Here is a 22,117-nt window from a genome sequence, read left to right as displayed (position 1 = left end):
AGCATAATTGCCTTTGGTGCAGAAGCTGTGGATTCTACTCACACCATGTAGATGGAGTGCTGATTTTGCAATGCCCATATGGTTGCTGATTTGAAGCATTATAAGAGGGGATAGTGGTTCTACTCTCCTGAGTATGTCCTTTGTATGAGATGCCTAGCAATTATGAACATTTCCTATTACAATATTACCAACTTACCAATTTTTTAATGTAATATAGGCAATTAATTCTTCAAGGGAAGCAGGCACTGAATTTGTAGATAAAACGTTGATATGTAAAGTTGTTTGCTAGTAGCAACCTCTTCATTTGTTACAAATTTTTTTAATGTGGAATTCAGATTTTACTTCTGCAGAGATTGTGCATATGGAGTAATATAGGTGGATTGTAATGACAGAAGTCTTGAGTGGCCTTTTATGGTTGAAATTTTCTGAAATGGGTAGTTATTGGATCATACATTTTGTTTCATTGCTTATTAAAAGAATGTTTAAAACTACAAATTTAAAACACATTCTAATAAGTGGTGTTGTATTATACAAGGAATATAAGGTGAATCAACGAACAAATACATGTATGCATGTCCCTAAAAATGTGTGGAAGGAGTCTGTTTTGAAAACAGCACAAAGGTAAACTTAATTCTCCACTGGCCAGATGCATTTTCTATTAATGTGGGTTTTCATGCCATTTCAATGAATGTGACTTTCAAGGACAAGATAAGTTTACTGCTCATGCTAAGTCTGTTTTCATTGCTAGACTATAATGTTTGTTTAGCAAATGGCTGTCTGTGTTTGTGCTATTTTATTTCAATATCTGTAATCACCGTAGAAGCAAATAAGAGAATACTATGCATGGTAACTGGTAAGAAATAACCAAATAATGGAACACTGGAATGACTGAGGAAGGGGCTGCTGCTGGGGGGTAGGGGTTGATGCAGAAGGGGCTGCTCTGGAGAGGTTGGTCTATTACCCTGCCTAGGGCTATTTTGAGCATGATCCGGCTCTGGTATTTAAAGTAGAAAATATGTACTAAAGGTAGTTGCAATTTAATTACATTACAATGTATCTTTTTCTTCCTATGCATTTAAATGTAAGGAAATTACTGGAGTGGCTTTCTTGTGGAGTAACCTACCTGTGAGTGTGGCTCAAATAGGGGTGTTTCATGAGTATGTTGTGGGTGGGGCTTAAGGGGCACCGGAGCACTACTTCACCTAGGTCGCCATTTCGGCTAAGGCCAGCCCTGATAACTTGTCTGTAATATCCTAGATGTGTACAGTACAAACCCCACCCAAACTCTCCCTCAAGTGTCACAGAGCTCTGGTTAACAGTGACATTTGTGCATTAATCAGTATTCATTCTATTCAGTCAAGCTGTCCTTATAAATATTCATTACCTAGGTACTAGCAGTGCTGCAGCATTGCAAGCAGATATAAAGCTGGGGTACTTCAGGTAAGAATGGCCCGATTGGATTTTGAGGAACATAACTAGTTCCATTAATTTTTTGTGCATCATGCATTTGATGTTGTTTATTCAAATTTGTTTTAAAGCATCCTACTACCTATCTCTTTACTGTTTGAAACTGCTTATGTTTAATATTTTTTTTAATTCTGTAAATATTCTTTAATCAAACATTTTGGATTAGAATGTCATTTATATTTACAGAACCATGAAAGTAATGTTACTGACAGTAATTTCACAGCATCCCTTACAACCTTGACAGTAAACTTACTCATTGCTTAAGATGGTAATTAGAAATAAACCTGTCAGGCTGACTATAATAATGACAACCAAATTATTACTAAAGTATGTAGCTGGTTCAAAATGTTGTCAGTTTGGAGAAAACTGCACTAACAATTTATGAAGTTATCGATATGGTGGCAACATTTGTTCATCTGTGCAAGTCCAGTTATATCACATGATTGCATGTTTTAACAGACTGTACAGACATTTGTGCTTTCTTTAGTGGTTGAAACCTTGGTGCTTTGGTTATAAACAGAAAGCAATTCAAACCTATTTTCTTTGGAGTCAAGAGCAGCAGCAGTCAGAAAGTGTACTGGTCAATTATTGTCTGTGTGACAAGATTAAGCCACAATTATTACTTTTTGAGTTGGGTTCATAGGTTTTTAGAACTTTATGGCCAAGGAGATCATTGAAACGCTCAGCTACATCATTCAGTACTGGTAGAACACCAACAATGTTCCCTCTATTAAGTAGTTTTTGTCATGTATCCCAGGGGAAAATTTATGATTAACCCAGCATTCATCTAGACTGCTTTTAAAGGTTGATAGGGTAGTACTTTGCTTTTTGTAAGAGCAGCCTATTTCATAAATGGGGAACACTGGATTTAGGTATCTTGTCACCCCATTTGGTAACACTGATATGTTAGTATAAGTTTAGGTCTCTGCAGCAGGTATTGGCTTTGCCTCTGGTTCTTTTTAGGTGAAGGAGCTCAGTGTGCTGTGTCATTCATAGCATGGAAGGCTGAGCAGAGGTCACCCCACAGGAGTCTATATGACACTGAGTAGAGGGACATGGCTTTTAATCTATCAGAGTAGCTAAACGTACTGAGATCAGAGGTCTTCTTTATCAGTAGTGTTTGATCTCTAGAGTACTGTCTGCCAGAATCACGTTTGGTTGACAGTGGTAAAGTCTGCTTTATCTAACTTTGAAACAACATGACATATGGTGATCGGCTTCATTAGTTGTTTCTGACCAATAGCTAGAGGGCTGAGGCCGCAATCATTATGATACTGTTTAGAAAACTCCACCTCCTGAAAAAATAGGTAGAACTAGCAGCTTCTAAAGCATTTATGGTGATATTGTAGTTGAGGCCCTCACCGATTTGTTTTGCGCAGAAGTGGGCATGTCGCAAACTGAGTGACAACCCGGTTTTTAAAAAGCGTTCCTGATTCTTTCTGAATTTGTCCTCGAGTTTGGAGAGAAAAGATTGAGGGCTATGATATTAGTTTCCCATACTTTCGTAGTGTATTTAACGGATAAACGGAACCAGTTCGTGAATTGTCCTAGTGTGTTTCGTTAAGTTACTGGAGTAGAGGACTGATCACAAATGATCAATTTCAGACTCTGTGTAGAGAAGAAATTAAATGCATCATGTATCAAAAAACGTGTGCAAGGATTATAGATTTCCCTTGAAGTTGTTGGAAAGAGTACGCTGCTATAGTTAGCTTAACAAGCTAATGTAAGTGAAATGTCATACCGTGCCCTGTAGCTTGTGTTTTGCCTTACGATGTCAACAGGAGCATTAAGAAGGGATTTGCTTTTACAGACTTGTGTACGCATAAAGTAACGTCAGTTGTATGGGGGTTAAAATTTTTTTTATAGGCGTGACGTATGGTGAAAGAGGTTTGGACGTGGTGCGCTTAGTTTTTTGGAAGCTGTGAGTTGACCCCTAACTTACACTGTTTGTGTGTTGTAAAACAGTGTCTTGTCTCTGTTTGCAACTTGTTACTGTACTAAAGGAGAGTTACTTTAACTTATAAAATTAGACGTGGCTTTGCCTCCTTATCCGGCGTTTGTGCGAGTGAAGTGCTTGTTTTGGAGCTTAGGCATTGTTGTTGTTGTTCGCTTACAGGAGAAACACTTGCTACCATTCAGTGCTTTGGGGTTGAAGTCCAGTATAAGGAGGCAGGTGGGGGCGTAAGATGCTAATCAATCTGTGAAATAGTGTAAGTTTCTTAATGTTTCGTCCTTGGGCAGTTGTGGTTAGGAACCCTCGCATTCCAACTCTGACAAAGAGAACTATAATGCTACACGGTAAAAAGCCTGATGACGTGTTTTGACGGTTTGTTTCTTTGCTGATTATAGTATATATTATTAGCGCAATAAAACTTGTCAATTACAGATGTTGGTAAACAGTTTACTGTTATATTTACTGTCATATTACAATGTCAGTGCACTTTTTCTTTGGTTGTACATTCGGAGGGAATGCATATTCATGAATGACATATCAGGGGGGGTGGGTTTGGGGCGGGACTTGCTACTGTGCATCTGGTGAGGCCCTCAACTACAATATTGCCGCATTTACATTCAGTTCTAGTCACTGTTAAGCAAATTCTAAGGTTTGTTTGTTTGTTCCCAGCTTCCGATATTTTGTAAGACTACCAGTCCAGATGTAGTTCTGCAAGGATTTCTTTTACACTTGGTACCTTATTTGTTTTTATTTTTAATTCTTGTTAGTCAAGCAAGGCATACTGAAAATGCAGGTGCATATGTACAGATGTGATTTGGCAATATACAAAACGCAGTAATCACTTTCCTATAGAGAAAAATATAAGTATCATCACAAAGCAAAGTGTCTTAAAAGATATATCTCCTTCTTTACTCTTCCTTGCTGAGAGACCCAGACATGCAGTCTGCTTTCAGGTTATATATTTGCACTTTTGACTTACCTATTCATTCCTTTCTCTCTTTCTGCAGTGTTTGCAAGTTTCACAAAATAGTTTTACCCAGAAAGTAGCAATCGTCCTCTGATAAAATTCAAGGAAAGAGATAAAATGCCAGAATTATTGCTAAACATCTAACAGTCCCTCTTTATCTGTATTCAGACCAGTAACTGAGTTGCAGAGGTAATTTTTGACCATGCAATGTCATGCTTGAAATGTTATACTAAATTTCTACTTTCTTAATAAAATGCTTATTTCCTGCAGTAGCCAAGAAGTACATCATTTTTCCTACCAACTACAATGTTAGAAAAAAAAAGTTCAATAGCTGGATTCAAAACAGCACACTAGATAGCTGCGAAAAGCTAACAGTAAACAGTTACTATTGTACTGAACTACTTTCTACGTTCTGTTTGCACATTGGAATGTGCCTACAGTGGTCTGAACAGAGAGATGAAATAATCAAGAAAAGGAGAGTTATAGCACTGTACTGCTGGAACTGCTTGGGTCATAGTGAGCACCCTACCTTCACGTGGTGGACCCTGTTTTTACAAAATCTCACCATGATGACACTGATGTATAGACTGCATTTTGTTTATCATGCAGAAAGATTGGTTGAAAAATAAGAAAGAAGAGTGGGTGCACAAGTCCCAGGATAAGAAAGTACTCACTCCTGGTGTTAGGACTGGAAAAAAAGCAGTACATAATCTGCAGTTCATGGAAACATTCCTACCACAGTGTTAGGCCAGGCTCAAGAGAAAGACAGAAAAATTAATAGGTATACAGATGACAAAGTGGACTGTTGAACATGAGGAAGAAATGAATTGTTACTATTACACAAGAAGCCTAGAATTCCCAGACAGGGGATGCGCAGAAAGAAGGAGAGAAATTTCTAGAAAGAAAAAAAATTGTATTCATTAATTCAACAGAAACATGAAAAACAATTCATAAATGAAGAAACTTTGGACCATGTGGAAAAATAAGCAAATGAAGAAGTGTAAAAATATAAAATAACAAAAGCCATGGATTTTTGAAAGTTATAAAAAAAGGAACATTGGCATGGGAAAGAAAAAGCGTTCTGGTATGGTACAGTATTTATGCAAAGGAGAAAGACAGACTAATCAATATAAAAAAAGCAGCTCCAAAGATCTTTGAAGAGAAATACAGGCAAATGCATCTGGACATGGAAAAGTTCATAGTACAAATAATAAGATCACAAAGGAAAATGTAGAAAGCAGAATTAGTAAGGTAGAAAGACCCTAATACAGTTAGTGCTGCAACGTGATGAAACAATAGATCTCCAGATTAAGGAGCAGCAGAGGTAGTTGGAGGCATCTGAAGAAGATTTACCACATGGTGATGCACTGAAGCCTTCTTTAGGAGACCCCGTGTGAAAGTCTAGTTGAAGTTGCAGAGCAATGGAAGGAGAAAGAGACAGTCGCAACCCTGAGGAAAAGTTGTGACATATGATGCACCAGTGGGTCCCCATAGAAGAACATCAACTGGAGCAGAATGCATCTGAAGAGGATATGTCACAAGACAATGTTCTGGAACCTTCTTTGAAAAATTTGCAGGAAACAGAGAGCAAAGATGATGTTCTCAGTCCAGAAGAAAGTAATCTAAGGGAAGACCTGCTTGTCTTACTAGAGATAGATAGACATACAAAGATAGATGAAATAACTAGATTACAGAAATTTAACAAAACCCAAATTTCTAGAAGATTGATCCAACAGATCAACATAGTAGTCAGGACTATTGGAGAAAACAACTAAGACAAAACACATCACTGTTAGAAGACTATATCAAAGGGAACAGATCATCAAAAATCCTTGGAAAGATACTTGTAATAAAAGAAGCACACAATTTTAAAACAGACCAGGATTTATCATACACCATCTCCAATAATAAACTAAAAATATCAGCAAAAACAGAAACGATTTCAAGGTATGGAGATACATACAAAGGAAAAACACAAAATAAGCAATTCATTAATGACTCAAAAAGGTTTTATAGAGAGCTGGGGAAAAAAACAAAAGGTATAGAAAGAAATAGAAACTCCACCAAAAAAGAAGAAATAGGCACACTTTGGAGAAGTATTTATGGAGACCCTGTTGAATATAACAACTATGCTGATAGAAGAATTAAAAGAAACAGTAATTAGCTCTAAGATAGAGTATATGAAATGGGATGAAGTAACAGCCAGAAAATTTGAGACAAAATTAAGAAAAGCTCCCAAATGTAAAACCCCAGGCCCAGATGCCATACCTAACTTCTGCCAAAAAGTATTGGTATCTTTACATGTAGATTTATCCCTGAGCAAGAATTACTTGTATGTGAATCCCGAACAGTCAGCAACTTGGTTAACAACATGAAATTATACTTCTCTCCCTTAACAGTGAGCCTGCAAGCCATCCTAAGAACTGTAGAGCAATCAGTTGCTTTCCAACAGTATACAAATTGCATACTGGAAGTGATAAGGACAGAGTTTATAGTCATATAGAAAAAAAATTCAGTTGTGGCGAATAGAAAATGTAATAAAAGAATGTCATATGGAACAAAGGCTTATTTGTTGCTAAATAAAGTCATAACAGAGAGTTGTAAAAATGAAAGACTAAAAAAAAGTAAAACGTATTGCATGGATATAGTTCAAAAATATTTAACAGTATCCCACATTCATGGATAAAGGAAAGTTTACAGGGTGTAATATACATCCTGCTTTGATCAATTACATTATAGTGGTCAAGAAACAATGGTAAAACCATTTTGCAGCTGAGCATTGACAAAGGGAAAATTATTATCCCAGGGATAAAGATTCAAAAGGGGATACTTCAGGGTGAGTCTTTCTCATTGCTGCTGATTTCTCTTGCCCTTAACCCATTAAGATGTTTACTTAACAAGTTAGACTATGTTTACAATTTGGCACAAGCAACATTTTAAAAAAGAAGGCTGAAGGACCAAGAAAATATCAACCTGGGGCAGGAATGTGATGTAAAAGAACTTGAGCAGGAAGGAGTTTATAAATATTTGGGAATAGGTGAAGAGTCAACTTTGGAAGTTAGCCGGCTGTTATATCCTTGGCAGGATATAATCTGTATAGCATAAACTACTGCAGCAGTGATCATTTCAACATCTACTGCTATGGTAAGTTTGCTTACACAAGTGTACTGTTTGAGTTGATTGACTGACCTCCAAAAGATTTGGATCACATGGGTAAGAAAAAAAAATTGCTTCTTGCTTATCAAATAAGCCTGGCACTCATGTCCCTTATGGACAGAGGTAGCTTATAAATATCTGGCCCTCAATGTCCTATTTGGACACAAGGGATCATTACGCTTTTAGGAAAACTTGGCTTGGCTTAGAAAGGACCCCCCCCGGGTTGTTAGCCTACTAACAATCCATGAATCTATAAATGATTTATAAAAAATTATTATATACTAAAATTGTATATTCCTTGTTCTAAAAGGAGGTATGGACCTCCTTGAAATTGATTTCATATATATGTGTGTATATATATATATATATATATATATATATATATATATGTGTATATATATATATATATATATATATACAGAGAGAGAGAGAGATTTGCAATCTGGGACTGCATACCTATCTGCTGACCTCATCAGATCCAAATGTAGTCACACTCCCATCCCCTCATCCCTGCTTGTCTACTCCAGCACCCAAGTTCCTAGCCAAACCTTGGTTATAGTTGAGGCTTTTATCTCTCTGTGCCATGGAGCTAAAAACACACTATGGCACTTGTCTGACACAACTCTTGATTCACTGATTGATGAAAGCTTGTTTCTGTATTTGTGCTTAAACATTAGGATTGCTAGTGTTGACCCTGTTGTATGATATATGGAACTTTTTTGACACCTCCTTAGGATAGTTAATATATATCTGTTGCCTCTAGCCTTTTTACATTGCCATTTCTTTTGGATTTTCCTATATTCATCATAAACCCCTCTAGTATTTCAAAGGCTTGTAGAAAAAAGTAGGATCACATTTATTTGTGGCATCCATTTTGTTTCAGAAAAATACCTGACTTGGCAGCCATTAAAAGGGAAGGTCAATGTCAGGTCTTATTGTCTCTGGTATCCCACACATTGCAAATCGCATGTCTTGGACTGGTATCATTATGTGAGACGATGCTGATGTGACAGGCTATACAACTAAAAAGGCTGAATATTCATCACACAGCACAAGTTAATAGTCACTGCCATATATAGGCTCCTAAAAATGAAGGCTAGCATTTGTGCAAGCAATAGGTACACCAGTATAGGATGTATTTAAGTCTGATCCAATAAATAGTCCTATGGAGTGTTTTAGTCAGTTTATCCATGTTAGGAAACCAGGTGCTGTCTCTTATAATTGCTTTTCTTTGTACAGCCCCTTGGTGCACCTCACTTGCGTCTAGTACCTCACCTTTGCACCACCTTAGACATGACAAATCTTGTCTCACTTAATAAAGTACTTGCTGTTTGTGGAAACTGTTGGATCCTTCTTAAATCTTTATCGCCTACTATTTCAACAGCACTATCATCCTTATGCTTGCACTACTTATTATTTCTGTCAAATTCCTTAACATTTTGAAGTGCAACACCTTACTCATTTTCATGTCCTGCCTCCCTCAGTATTAGGTTGTTGGTGCAGCATAATATTGCTGTAGTACCCACTCCTTTTTATGTCACTGTCCTGTTTCTGTTGTAGTGTGTGAGGTGGTTTGTAACTTAAAAATGATATTGACAAATAACTGAAGTGTACAAAAGAAATGCAGTCCTTGTCAAACAAGTTAATCTGCAATCCAACAAATAAATTCACCCTTTAGCCAGGCTATTTCACAGTGCAACAACATTTTGCACTTAAATGCATTGTCTCTTTCTAAAATAGATCTCTGGCGGACAAGCAGACAAACAAAAACAGTACTTACAGAGACCTCTAGACAGCAGAATAGCTCTACCAATTTCAGCAACAGGAATCAACAAAACCATTTCACTTTCTACCCAGGCAATAATAAGCCAGCTGGCTTCTCCTCTCAGGTCCCTTTCCTCACAGGGATACTCTCATAATTACATCACTTTTGCTGTACATAACTCTAACTAGAGCCCTCCTGACCCTCCTGGAAAAGTCAACATTTTTTTTTAATTTAGGCTTCTGAATTGTTCCAAATGTGCTCCACAACAGCAAACAAAAAGGTATTCAGATGGAATAAAATGGTTTAAAAAAAGAAAGATGATCAGAACATGGTAATAACTTGAGGAACAAGTTTCAGAGGTAAGTTCTTAAAAACGATGTAAGGGAATGAAGAAACAGAAGGTGTAGCTGGTGCAGGGCAGCTGCCCTGGATACAGAGTGTTAGGGGGCTTGACCAACACTAGTGCAATTCACTGGCATTTATTTGCATAGCAACATTTCTGACTGCTGGTATGGAAATAAGTTTGTGATCAGGACTGAAGAGCTTGTTTTAGCTTTTAGTATGTGGCATAAGTTGTATCAAGCAGTTTTAAAAGAAGAAATGTAGAAGAAAAGACCTTTAGTTATTTTTTTAATTTTATTTTACTTTTCTGCTGACTAGCCCTGGCTTTTTAAGAGCAATCGTTAGCAAGGGGAAAGAAGATGGTCCTGTTGCTACAGTTACTTGCATTAGTTCTGCTGATTTTATTTTTCCTACTCACTAACTGCAGGTTTTGGAGAGTCACGGGTAGTGAGGGTAAAAAAAAATAGGAACTCCAGGAAAAGGATTTCAGTCATGGCATGTGGCTTTCATGCTGAAATAGGCACACTGATTTTACCATCCCCTCCCTCTGCATTAATTCACCCCTTTGGAATATCAGGCATTCATTACGGATTGCTGATTCTACACTCCCATTTTCTAAGGAATAGTACCCACCCCTGCACAGAGCTATAATTAAATGGGGTTTCTCTTTAAACCCTGGCTCCATCACAAACATCCTTGTGGATGAATTCACCTCTAAATGTGTTCAGCTTACTATGAATCCTCTCACCATCCTCTACAAGCAATACCCCTCAAAATTACCCAAATTAATTCATAGCAGCTCTCACCAAACGTTATAATTCCATGTAGGTCGTGATAATATCACAGATGCTTATTAATCATTTTTAAGTATTCACCCCCTTTTAATGCTCTTCAAGCACAGTTTATCCATAGGCTTTGTATATAAAAGCATGGCAGCCAGTCATTGTGGTAATTCTAGACAAGTATGACACCAGTACTGATACAGAAAACTATAGACCCATTAATCTAACAAGTCTGAGGTGCATGATTGTTGAAATGATCAGCAAAAGGGTAGTAAAACCACCATCACCCTGCATGATGATAGGTCACTGTGCTCATTATATAAGGGGAACCACAGTGTAGAGAGGTATGCACTGGCATGGCTGGGTCTGTGTCTCTCTCTCTGTCTCTCTCTCTCTCTCTCACACACACACACACACACACACACACACACACACACACACACACACACACACACACAGGAATGCACATATACATATGCACTCCCTATATTGACCGTTATATGTTTATACAGCTGTGGTAGGAAAGTAAACACTTTTATGAAAACATATGCATTTCTGCATCTGTTTTTGTTTTCTTTTTTTGAGGATTTGGTTTGGTTTGTAGTATCCGATGTTTATAATGCCTGGGCACTAAATCTGTTTATCTGCATAAGATCATGTATGATGCAGTGCTGTATAAAAGAGATGTGTATTCACAAGGTCAGCTAAATATATTAGTCTGTATTCAGCCTGTGCTAAACCTCCAGCACAGTCATTAGACATTAGTTAATCGCGATTTCCCCCTCTCCATAATCATTGCAGCAATTACTCCATTTTGTGCTCACCTGACTGTACCTTGTCCATTTGACATTTTACTGGATTTATTTATAGGTCCTTGAAGAATGTAACAAGGAAGTTGGAATCATGAAACGAACAGAAGAGATGGTGCTCATAGCAAACAAGATAGAATTCACCAAAATGAAGGTAAAATACTTTTATCATGGTCATTGGGAGCAAAAAATAAGTTTGTTTCTGTCTGACTAGAAATCTGATGGTAAGAGATGTCTGCCTATTTTCTGTTAGTCTCGAACAGAGAGACAGCTGCACACATACATGATACATTTCAGCCATTCATTTTAAATGGAAAAACAAAAGGAAGAGTTAGACATAGGACAAAAGAGACAATTACACTCTGCTTCAGAATATAAGCAATGCACAATTAATACAGCACCTTATGTGCCTCATAGAAACATATTTGGGTATCCCCAGAATGGTGGTGGTAATAAGGTTTATATCAGTATTGCAGCAGAAACGCATTTCTCTGTATCCTTTATATACCTGTTGGTGAGGTGGCTTATTTTTATTGCAATGTGTTAAAGTATTAAAAATTCTGGTTAGGAGAGAACAAATATGCATCCCTTATTGAGTGATAGGAATTAGAAATGAATTTACCTTTGAACTTTGTGAGGAGCTGGAAACCAGTATTGTTATTTAAAAGGAAAATAAAGCATTCCAATGTTTTCAAGAGAATTCAATGCACATCCTCTGCTTTAGAGCAGACTGTTGAGTGGGTAAGGTAAATTTCTGGGTGTATGCTCCTTCCTTTATTTCTTACATTATAGTTATTGTCTGATTGCAGTGTTTGCTATTATTACAGTGTGTTATAAAGTATTAAAAGTTGTAGTTAGTAGATGACAAAGCTGTGTCTCATGGGGAGATGTAAGAATTGGAAATTAGTTCACTGTGAACTGAGGGCGGAGATGAAGACAAGTATTTTTATTTAAAAGGAAAATAAAGAATTCCAAGACTTTCAAAGAAAACCTCAATAAAACAGACTGTCGTAAATCAAACTGCTGTTTGGGAAATCTATAGAGATTTTTAGGCAGTTTTCATCTGATGAACATTCTATCATAGCAAACTTCAGTCTGGATAATATTAAGGTAACACTGCTGAATATCATAAGCCTAACAACAAACTCTCTGAATTTGAGCCTTTTCTTAACCTTGAAGGCATCAGCATTTTGTATAATCATAGAAACATTATTCCACTGTAGTGATATCACTACCTGCATTCTAGGGTACAATGTCGATCATGTGTTCACTTCCACCAATAAATATGGGAGAGTAGATTTATTCATAACCCCATTGTCTCTGACCATGTTTCATATGAATCACATCTGGAACTGGGTGAAGTCCCTCTTACACTTTATTTATCAAGATGTAGCCAATTATAGGCCTTCAGTGCTTGCAGAATACCATGCCTAGTTTGGAAAGTTAACAATCAAACCAGATACCTTTCTTATGGGTGACTTCAACTATCCACACACAAACTGGCATACAAACACTGCCAACAAAAAATATGCCAAGATTTTCTGGACTTTATAAATGTCAGTACACTTAACCAAAGTGTCAACCTTTCTACCAGAGGTCTTAATCTTAATTGCTCTTGCCCTCACAAACATTTCTCCCAACTGCACCATCTCATTTGTTACCCCCTCCCTAGTCAGATCTGATCAGCTCACTGTGAATTCCTCTGTGAAACCTGCATTGTGGCACCTAATATCTCATCTATATGCGGGGATAGTTCAAAACCAGTTATTTACTATTTCTGATCTTATTGATAATCACATATGGTGTAGCTCCCAGCAAACTTTGTAACTGAAGTTGCTGTTGCTCCACTGAATTATATTCTGTTTTGGATAGAGGCATGGAAGCTTCCATACCCAATCACCATAAGCATGATGGCAAGTGAAAAACTGAAACCATATGGTAGAAATGTCACATCAACAACCTATATAAAAATAGAAAAATCTCCTGGACATCACTAAAAGATGTCCACATCATCACTATAACAAAGATTTAAAACTGGATCTATAATTGACTACTTCTTGATAACTTTGAGTATAACTGGGACCTCACCCAGTTCCAGATGTGCATTAAGTAAAATATAATTAGAGACAATGGGGTTATAAATAAGTACAAATACACTCCCACACTTATTGGTGGAAGTGAATGCATGATGCCAAATCATACACCAGTGGACTGTACGAACACGTATATAAATGCATGGAACTAGCCATACCCAACAGAGCCCAGATGCTCTCCTCCAAAAAAAGGAAGCCAATCTGGTGGTCCCCTGCCATTAATAAATGCTACAACAGAAGGAAGGAGCTGTTGCAGAAAAAGGTGAAGTCCCATGACTGGAAAAACTCCCTTATTAGTCTCAACGAGAAGTTGAGATCCCTCATCCAAAACCTCTAAAGCCAGCTATGAAGGCAGAATTGCAGCAGACATTAAAAACAACCACAAAGCCTTCTATAGTTATATCAAGAATCTCCACGGCAATACCCAGGTTTGCTCTGAGTTACTGCACAATGGTACCTTCTATACTGAGCCAACAGATATTGCCAACATACTGGCTGACAGATTGGGTGCCAACTTTACCCCTCTCTCCATCCCTAAAGGACCAATCACAATACCAGGGGAATGCCAGGCACCCAGCATTACTGCAGCACATGTTAAAGCTGCATTCTCCAAGGCCAAGAATACATCTTCCATGGGACCCGACAATATCTCTGGATGTGTTCTACATAAACTCGAAAGTGAATTGGCACCACATCTGTGTGCCCTGTTCAATCACAGCCTAACCTCAGGCTTTGTCCTTCCTGAATGGCACACTGCTACAGTCATCCCTCTCCATAAAGGGAGAGCGACTACAGACCCTGGGAATTATTGCCCCATTAGCCTGATAAGTCTGATATGTAAGGCTATGGAATGCATCATCATGGACCTAATAAGCAAGGCTATAGGGAATAACTCTAGATCCCACGCGATTTGGTTTTGTGAAATGTAGATCATGCCTGCTCAACCTGGTTGACTTCTTTGAATCAGTCACCAGAGCTGTGGATGAGGGCAAGGCTGTTCATACAGCCTACCTCAATCTAGCCAAGGCCTTTGACACCATTCCCCACTCACGAATTATTGATAAACTCACCAATCTAGGCATCAACCCTTATATCACTAGGTGGGTTGCAAATTGGCTCACAGACAGAACCCACAGTGTGAAAGTAGCGGACTCAAAGTCAGACTGCCAACCAGTCATGAGTGGAGTCCCACAGGGATCAGTCCTGGGTCCTCTCCTGTTTGGCATCTACTTCTCAGAAGTCCAGGCCAACACGTAGGGACTCTGGCTGACCAAGTTCGCAGATGACTGCAAGGTGGGAGTCATTATTAACTCCCTAAGTGATGTAAACATCCTACAGAAAGGCCTCACTGAGACCAGTGACTGGTGTCGAAACATGGCCTTAAGCTTAATGGCAAAAAATGCGTCATCATCCCCTTTGGGAAAAACTTAGTTCCCGCTAATTATCACATCGATGGGACCCCACTGAACACTGAAGGCGTTATAAGAGATCTGGGGACACAGGTTAACAGCAACCTCTCCTTTGACCACCACATTGCCACTGTGGTGAGAAAGTCCTTCTATGTGGCACATCTCATTACCAAGGGTTTTGCATCCAGAAAGAAAGAAGTCATCATCTCTCTCTACTCCTCCATCATTGGGCCAATCATTGAGTATAATTCCCCATTTGGCATGTACCTCACTAGTCACCTGCAACAGCTGGAAAGGCCACAAAAGTACCTCATGAAGAGGATCCTAGGCCTTAAACTCATGTCCCACATGGACAGATTCAAAAAACACCAGCTATTCTCTTTCTCATATCGTCTGCTAAGAGGCGATCTCTGCTTGACTTACAAAGCCATGTCTGACCCAGTTCTGTTAGAAATGCTACATCTAAAGAAATACCAATCCCACCACATAACATGCTCCAGAGACTTTAACCTCATTACCACAATCAACAGAACATGCTGGAGGGACAGGTTAATAACCCAGAGACTGCCCATGCTCTGGAACAAACTTCCTAAACATGTCAAGCAGAGCACCTCACTGGCCTCTTGAAGAGAAATCTTGATGAGTGGATGGGAAATAGAAAGTTCACCCCACGGATCACTCCAGTGGCTCTTGATAGAGGCACTGGGAACTAACGACAGGTGGCATGATGCCAGGACACGTCTATGGGCTAGGCTTGTAAAGGCTCTAGGTCCATTAGCCTAGTACATGCCTATGAATCTATGAACCTATGATAGACATTCATTAGGAATGCCAACTATTCTGTCAGTTAGCACATAACTTCTTCCTGTAACCAAGGGAATACAGGGTTTGATTCCTTCCATCTCTGCCTGCCTACTGTGTGACTCTGGGGAATTTGCTTTACCAGACAGTAGGAGATTCCATTCAGTGCCTGCTGCCAAGTACTCTGTTTTAATGTAGTCCTGAGTCAACCCTGAAAAGGTGCACTTTGTGGCCAGTCAGTGTACAGTAAATACTCAAAGTGGCAACAAATTCAAAAGACATCCATAAAGCCATCTTCACCTACATTAGGAGCTTAAAAGTAACCAGCAATTCTGTAGTGCAATGAACCTGTCTCTAGTGCTGCCTACTCCTCCCACCTAGAATGTTGCTAATATGCAGACAAATGCTCTTGTAAAAGAAAAGACTGACACATTACCCCTAAGACTGAAATGGAAGGCACAAGAACTCTTTTTGTGATCTGAGGCGTACACAAGTGTAAAATATGATAATTTCAGGACTAGAACAAGGCCGTAGTTGCAGGAGTTCTTCAAATTTGAGATGCGCCCTCTTCTACAGTAAGGTGGGTAGGAGAGAGATACAAACTCTGATGGCTGTATGAAGCGTCTGCCCTCCTACAGTAAGGTGAGTTGGAGAAAGAGTGGAAGCTCTGATGGCTGTGTCGGGCTTATATCTACAGTGATGAGTTCTCACCATGTGTGTTTGTTAAAGTTGTGAACTGCTAATGAGTTTTGATATCTAGTCTTCAGTAGGAGTCTTTCTCAAGCATGTACTTTTTCCAGAAAGTACTCATGTGACACTCCAGAACACGCACTACTTATTTCTAGAGGGATTATCCAGTTAAATTAATGTAATAAACAAAAATCAAAAAAAAAAGAAAAGACATATTTTGTCAAGCAACACAAAGATCAGTGTCGTATTGGCAGTAGTGATCATGCCACCACATGGTTCATAATTTCTATGATGCATTTATTACCACTCCTGGAGAATACTTAAATCATGCTTGGAAAGAAGTGCTCAAGGCTGAAGCGCTTCTACATTCCCTTGTAAGAGGCTTCATTCCTTACATCTTCTGACTTTATTATTCTCACTCTGAGATCATTGCACCACTGACACGGGAAAAAAAACCCTTCCTGGCTCTTTCTTCAGGAGGCTGTCATCTTGGTGTAGAGAATTACAGCTATGAGCTGCTTATGAAATCCATCCTACAGTCCAGCGTTTTCAAGTACATTGGTCCTCCATTTGCTTATTGTGTGACACTGAACAATTCAGTGGACCAGACATTGCTTCCAGGTTGCCCCTGCAAAAGAGGCTTTTGCCTGCTAGGTTTATCTGTTTAGCAAAAGAATAAAATTAAACAAAAATGAACTGAAAAACAAATTTGAGCAACAGCCCTGTTATATTGTTTGAGCAGCAGTATGTGTGCAGATACCACCTCAAGAAATTATGTTGAAGCAGTTGTGAAACAAGCGGCCTAGTATCTGGAACCTGATTATTTTACTGGTAGTGGAGCAACATTAACGGTAGAGGTTGTGGGTACATGAGGATAGACTTCAGTCTGTTAGGAAGTAAGTAAAAGCAAAGTGCGGTGGCATTAAAATTACAACAGTGCACACTTTTGAAGTTTATCCTGGAAGTAATGAGGAATTAAAGAGTGGGGTGAAATTTTATACCACAAGAAATTGATGGGAGAAAAACCTGAACTACTTTGACAAAAATAAATACAATGAGAGAATGAGAAGTGGTTGAAAAGGATCCATGAAGCCAAGCAAATGCACAGTATAGGTCATTCATATAGCTTTAGAAAAGGAGATGGCTTGAAAGGGGTGGTCTTGCCAAACGAAAATGTTTAGTTGTAGGGGAAAAAGGGTGGAGTTGTTAATAAGGCTCTACTGTTCCAGGAAAGGGAAGGGAACTATGAGGTGGCTAGAGTTCAGTCATAATGCTAAATGTTTTTTTTTTGCGTTGGTACCGCGATGGTGGTGCTGCAGTTGCGTTGTCGCCTCACAGTAAGATGTTGTCCGGTTCGACTCTCAGCTAGAGCGTCTTCTGCATGGAGACATGCGTGAATGGGTGTACCTTCGTTGAAGGTTGTGCGTCAGGGCTGGCAACCCGGTACGTAAAAATCAACTGCCAATCATTAGCAGACCGGAGTTCTGCTATGGCGACCCCTAACCGGGCAAAGCCGAAAGAAACACACACACACGCACACACTGGCAATAGTAAGGCAGAGTCTTAGCATGGAAGGTAGGATGTGTATTTGATAGGAATGCCCATGACTTTACACTTTCTTTTCACAGACACACTGTCACACATTCAGTGCCTGCCTCTGAGGTACAGTTCAATGCTGCATTTTTTTACAGTAGCATTTTTCACGATTTCTTTTTCTAGCCAATTGGAAATAAATAATTTACTTCCCTTTCTATGCACAAGTGAATATTTAAACACTTATTCAACATCAGTACCTTAATAATGCCTGACAAATGGCTCATGCCAGCTGGAAAGCCTTGAGTAACCACAAAACCTATGTTGATCAAATAAAAGGTATTACATCACATCTTTGTTCCAGTGTCTTGCTGTCAGATATACTAAAACCTTTGTTGTAAATAACATGTATTATTTGGGCAAACATTTCACTCCGTTGGTCATTCTGAAGAAAATATTTGGGCAACTGAATGAACTTACAAAATTTTACAATAGTAGAGATGTCTGAAGTAGAAAAGCAGTGCTTACAGGGAATATATGGTAGACAGGACAGCTTCTGTGTATGTATATGCATACTTGTGCATGTGTACCTTCTAGAATGTTCAGAAGATTAAATGTCAGGACACTAGGAGCACTTCTGTCCTTACCCACTGAATCCAGTTCAGGATTGCTGCAAAACAGAGCCTATCCCAGCACTTACTGCCCACAGGACAGAAAACCTAATCCTGGATGCAGTCCTAATCTATTGCAGGATGAGCGCGCTCACACACACACACACACACACACACACACACACACACACACACACACACACACACACACACACACACACACACACACACTCTCTCTCACACACTGTGCTCTCCTGTTGACAATTTAGAGCATCATTAGTCTTTGAGATGTGGGAAGAAGTCAAAGCACCTGTCAAAATCCCATGTGTACACAGAAAGAACATGCAGATTGTACATAAAAAGCACCCCAACTGATAATTGAGCTAAAGCAACAAGCATTCAGAGGCTGCATTGCAATTGCTGAACTATCTTAACACCTGGAAATAAAGCTTATCTTCCATGCAAGTCATGTCATTGTTTTAGCCATCTGCCCCATTCTTAAGTCTGACATATTAATGGCAAGTAGCTGCTTTACTAGCAGGGGATGTGGCAATGACAGACAATTTATGCAAACACCCAGTGGTAGGTCAGCGGACACCTCATTGTGAAACTGAGATTTATCAAAATTAAGTCATCTAACAAATCTTTTGGCAGAACATTAAAAGCTTAATATAAAGGTCTGTTTAGTAGCTTCCTTCTAATAAAGGACACAAAATCTCAAGCCCAGAGACAGAAAGACCCGTCAACCCCTAAGTTATATATCTTATTCTCATTGCGTGCTTTGATTGCAGTGATTATTTCTTTTGTATTCCATATATGCAAGTAAAACTACAATTACTTGTCTCAGCAATGTTTTCTTTTATAATTTTGTAAAATAAATAAGGGTACTTCAGGTAAAAGATTATTGTAATGGCAAATAACAATAATAACACTACAGAGCTTATTGCGTTTCTCTTTCCTCAGGCCATTCCACTCATATCTCAGTCTCGCTGGTTAGTCAAACAAGGGGAGATGTCAGAGCTGTCATCCAAAGAGACCTTTTTTGGCCAAAAGAAGTTTGTACAAGTGTACCTCTTCCTTTTCAATGACCTGCTGCTTATCACTGTCAGAAAGGGGTAAGTCCTGGTATTAACTGGATTAACTTTGTGTTGCTAGAGCAGACCTGTAAAGCTGTTGTTTCTTTCATCATTCAGAAATTCCTGATTGTATAAAACTATTACTATATGTTCAAGGTTCACAGCTGTATATTCTTAGCAAAGCTTCTGAACATTCAAGTATACTAGGCCACATATTATGTGAGCTACCTAAGGCATCAGGGTTTTGACTGTGGTGTCTGTAAGCTAAGTTGGGGAATGGACATTTCAGTGCAGATGGCTCAGCTTGAATGGCAATGATTACCCTCTTAGTAACCCCATTTATACACTGTGAGAGCTCAGGTCAGTGTCCAGTGCTGGTCGGATCCTTAGTACAGGTTGGAAGGAGGTGGGCCCTAAGTAGTAATGGTGGGGGGTATGTATATTTTCATATGACATCTTATTTCCCTGCTCGACGATGACATGTAGAAGGCAGGGCATCTGATAAGATGGCGGAGTTGTGTCTCCTCATTCTACTTATCCTTTGTTTGGGGTCGCACTCCATAAATCAGTTCGCATGAGGTATATTTCACAGAATACCTTCAGCAGAGTTGTCGTAATCTGGTAGAAGTTTCTAAGATAACAGTCCAAAGTGATTATTTGATGGGGTGAGGGGACAGTGGGCTTAGCATAAGCTTAAAGAATAAGTCCTTGAAAGGAACCACAAAAGCAATATTTTATTAAAAAATATAAAGAGATTGGTTATTTTATTACTCATGCTTAAAGATGTACATTTGTGAAGGGAGTTATTTAATCTTAGTGTCCTTTGTACTTCTGAACTGGTTTGTGTATTCTGATTCAGCGCTGTCTAGTCATGATTTAGGTGGTTAATGGAAGTCTTTAAAACAAAACATTTATGTTATAGTATGTCTTTTTTAAAATAAACAGATATGGAGACAGTTGTACATATTGTAAGAAATGTTATTATGATAAAGTATAAATGCTTAGAGGTAATGAAAAATCTGCTTCAGCTGAATACATACAAGCTTACTTTTTTTGTAATAAAAACTCACTGGTAATTGATTATTCTATTTTGCATGCCTTGTGACTAACCAATGAAAATATATTAATGTTCAATTTATGCAAATAGGTGCATTTTATCACATGTTAATGTGCATATACTACTTTTTAGTTCAGAAATGGACTATATCTATCCATGCCTCTATGTAACATTTTTATCAAGACTTGCATCACCCTGTAAACTGAATCTGCAAATACACTTTTTGTGCTAGCATCAAAATATATAATATCAGTACCCTTGTGTTCGTGGAAGAGTACTACAAAACATTTAAATGCACACAGCAATTGTACCTTTTGCGTATCTAGAACTCACTCTGTATTTACTCTTAAACAATGCCTTTTACCTAATAGAAACACTTTCAGTTCTTTATGTATAATGCAGTTTAAAACAGTTGTACAAATGCTTTCCTATCTTGTGGTCGCGGCTTGTAAGCTCAACCTTAACGTGTCAGAAATGTGGACACTGAAGGTCAGAATAATGAAGACCAACAATATCGAAACCCAACTTTGCCTCCCTGAACCCACGTTAGCACTTGTTCCTGGGTTCAAGGTAGTAAGGTGTTTTCAAGATTCGAGGATGCGGTCGAAATAGTCTTCAGTATTCCATGTTTCTGTGGTGAGTTTCGTTGTTTCCAGTATTTGAGCTTTCAAGCCTCGATGACATGTAGTTTATTCAATGCACTTCCAAGTTTTCATGTGAAAATGACCAGGTAATGGACAGGACAGTAACCATAAGGAGTTCCAGAGCCAAGCTTTTTACCAAAATAAACTTCAATATATCTACAGTCAGAGCAGTTTCACTGTGGATCTGAATATCTAAATGTAGTTTGAGGTGCTTGGATCTGCCAGCTGATCCCCTGCGTCGTGCTCAGGGTACATAAGGTTTCCAGGACATTTGCTTATGGCTGTGCAAATGCTGTGTGCAATAGGTTTTGAAGTTTCATTGAAGGGTATTGTGATCTTGTTTGCAATTCATTGAGGAAAGGCTAGTGAAGTGTGAGAGTTTTGTGTGTATGTTAAGTATACAGTTAGTGGTCTTAGTGTGATATACATGGGTGTGTTTAAAGGGGAGGTATGCTGGAGGGTTTTGAATCCCATGTATGCAACAGGTTGATTTGTTTAGTGTTTGTTGGGTATAAATTCTGGCTGTAGTGTTATGGCTGGAGTAACTTTGTAAAGTCAGCAGATGATGCTCCAATTCATTACAATGAATTTCTCACACTGGGTATGTGTTAATATTTGTTGCATTTGTATGCATGTCAGTGTAGAGTATCTGGTAAGTGGTGTTTGGTAATAACTGCATTTTAGAGAAATTTGGTGAAAGGTTTTTCAATCAGGTTAAGTTGGAATCCTATCTGGCTTCTCAAGATTGTATTTAAACTAGACTTTGACTTTGGAGCTTTGTCATTCAGATTATTGGTATAACAAGGCATTTGTGGTCAAGTGGTTCATTACAGTAAGCTACCTGCAGAAGTCTGTGTTCCTGTATAGTGTGTTTTATTAAATGCACATATTCCTGTATACTACGTTTGATTAAATGCATCTGTATTCCTGTATATGTTTTATTAAATGCATCTATGTTCCT

General features: G+C 38.6%; 1 protein-coding gene across 2 annotated transcripts in view; it reads left to right on the top strand.

Annotated features, from left to right (window-relative positions):
- The window catches only part of LOC122800943 (ephexin-1-like), an 822,598-nt gene that overhangs the window by 709,156 nt on the left and 91,325 nt on the right, over positions 1-22,117 (top strand). For both annotated transcript variants that reach the window (XM_044070328.1, XM_044070327.1), the window contains 2 exons: positions 11,304-11,396; positions 19,343-19,494. In XM_044070328.1, the coding sequence (XP_043926263.1) occupies positions 11,304-11,396; positions 19,343-19,494 (245 nt within the window). The remainder of the gene's footprint in view (positions 1-11,303; positions 11,397-19,342; positions 19,495-22,117) is intronic.

The sequence above is a fragment of the Protopterus annectens genome, chromosome 4.part1, assembly GCF_019279795.1.
Source record: "Protopterus annectens isolate FY-2018-M chromosome 4.part1, PAN1.0, whole genome shotgun sequence".
Lineage (NCBI taxonomy): Eukaryota > Metazoa > Chordata > Ceratodontiformes > Protopteridae > Protopterus > Protopterus annectens.
Note: the sequence above shows the minus strand (reverse complement) of the source record. Positions and strands in the feature narration are given on the sequence as shown.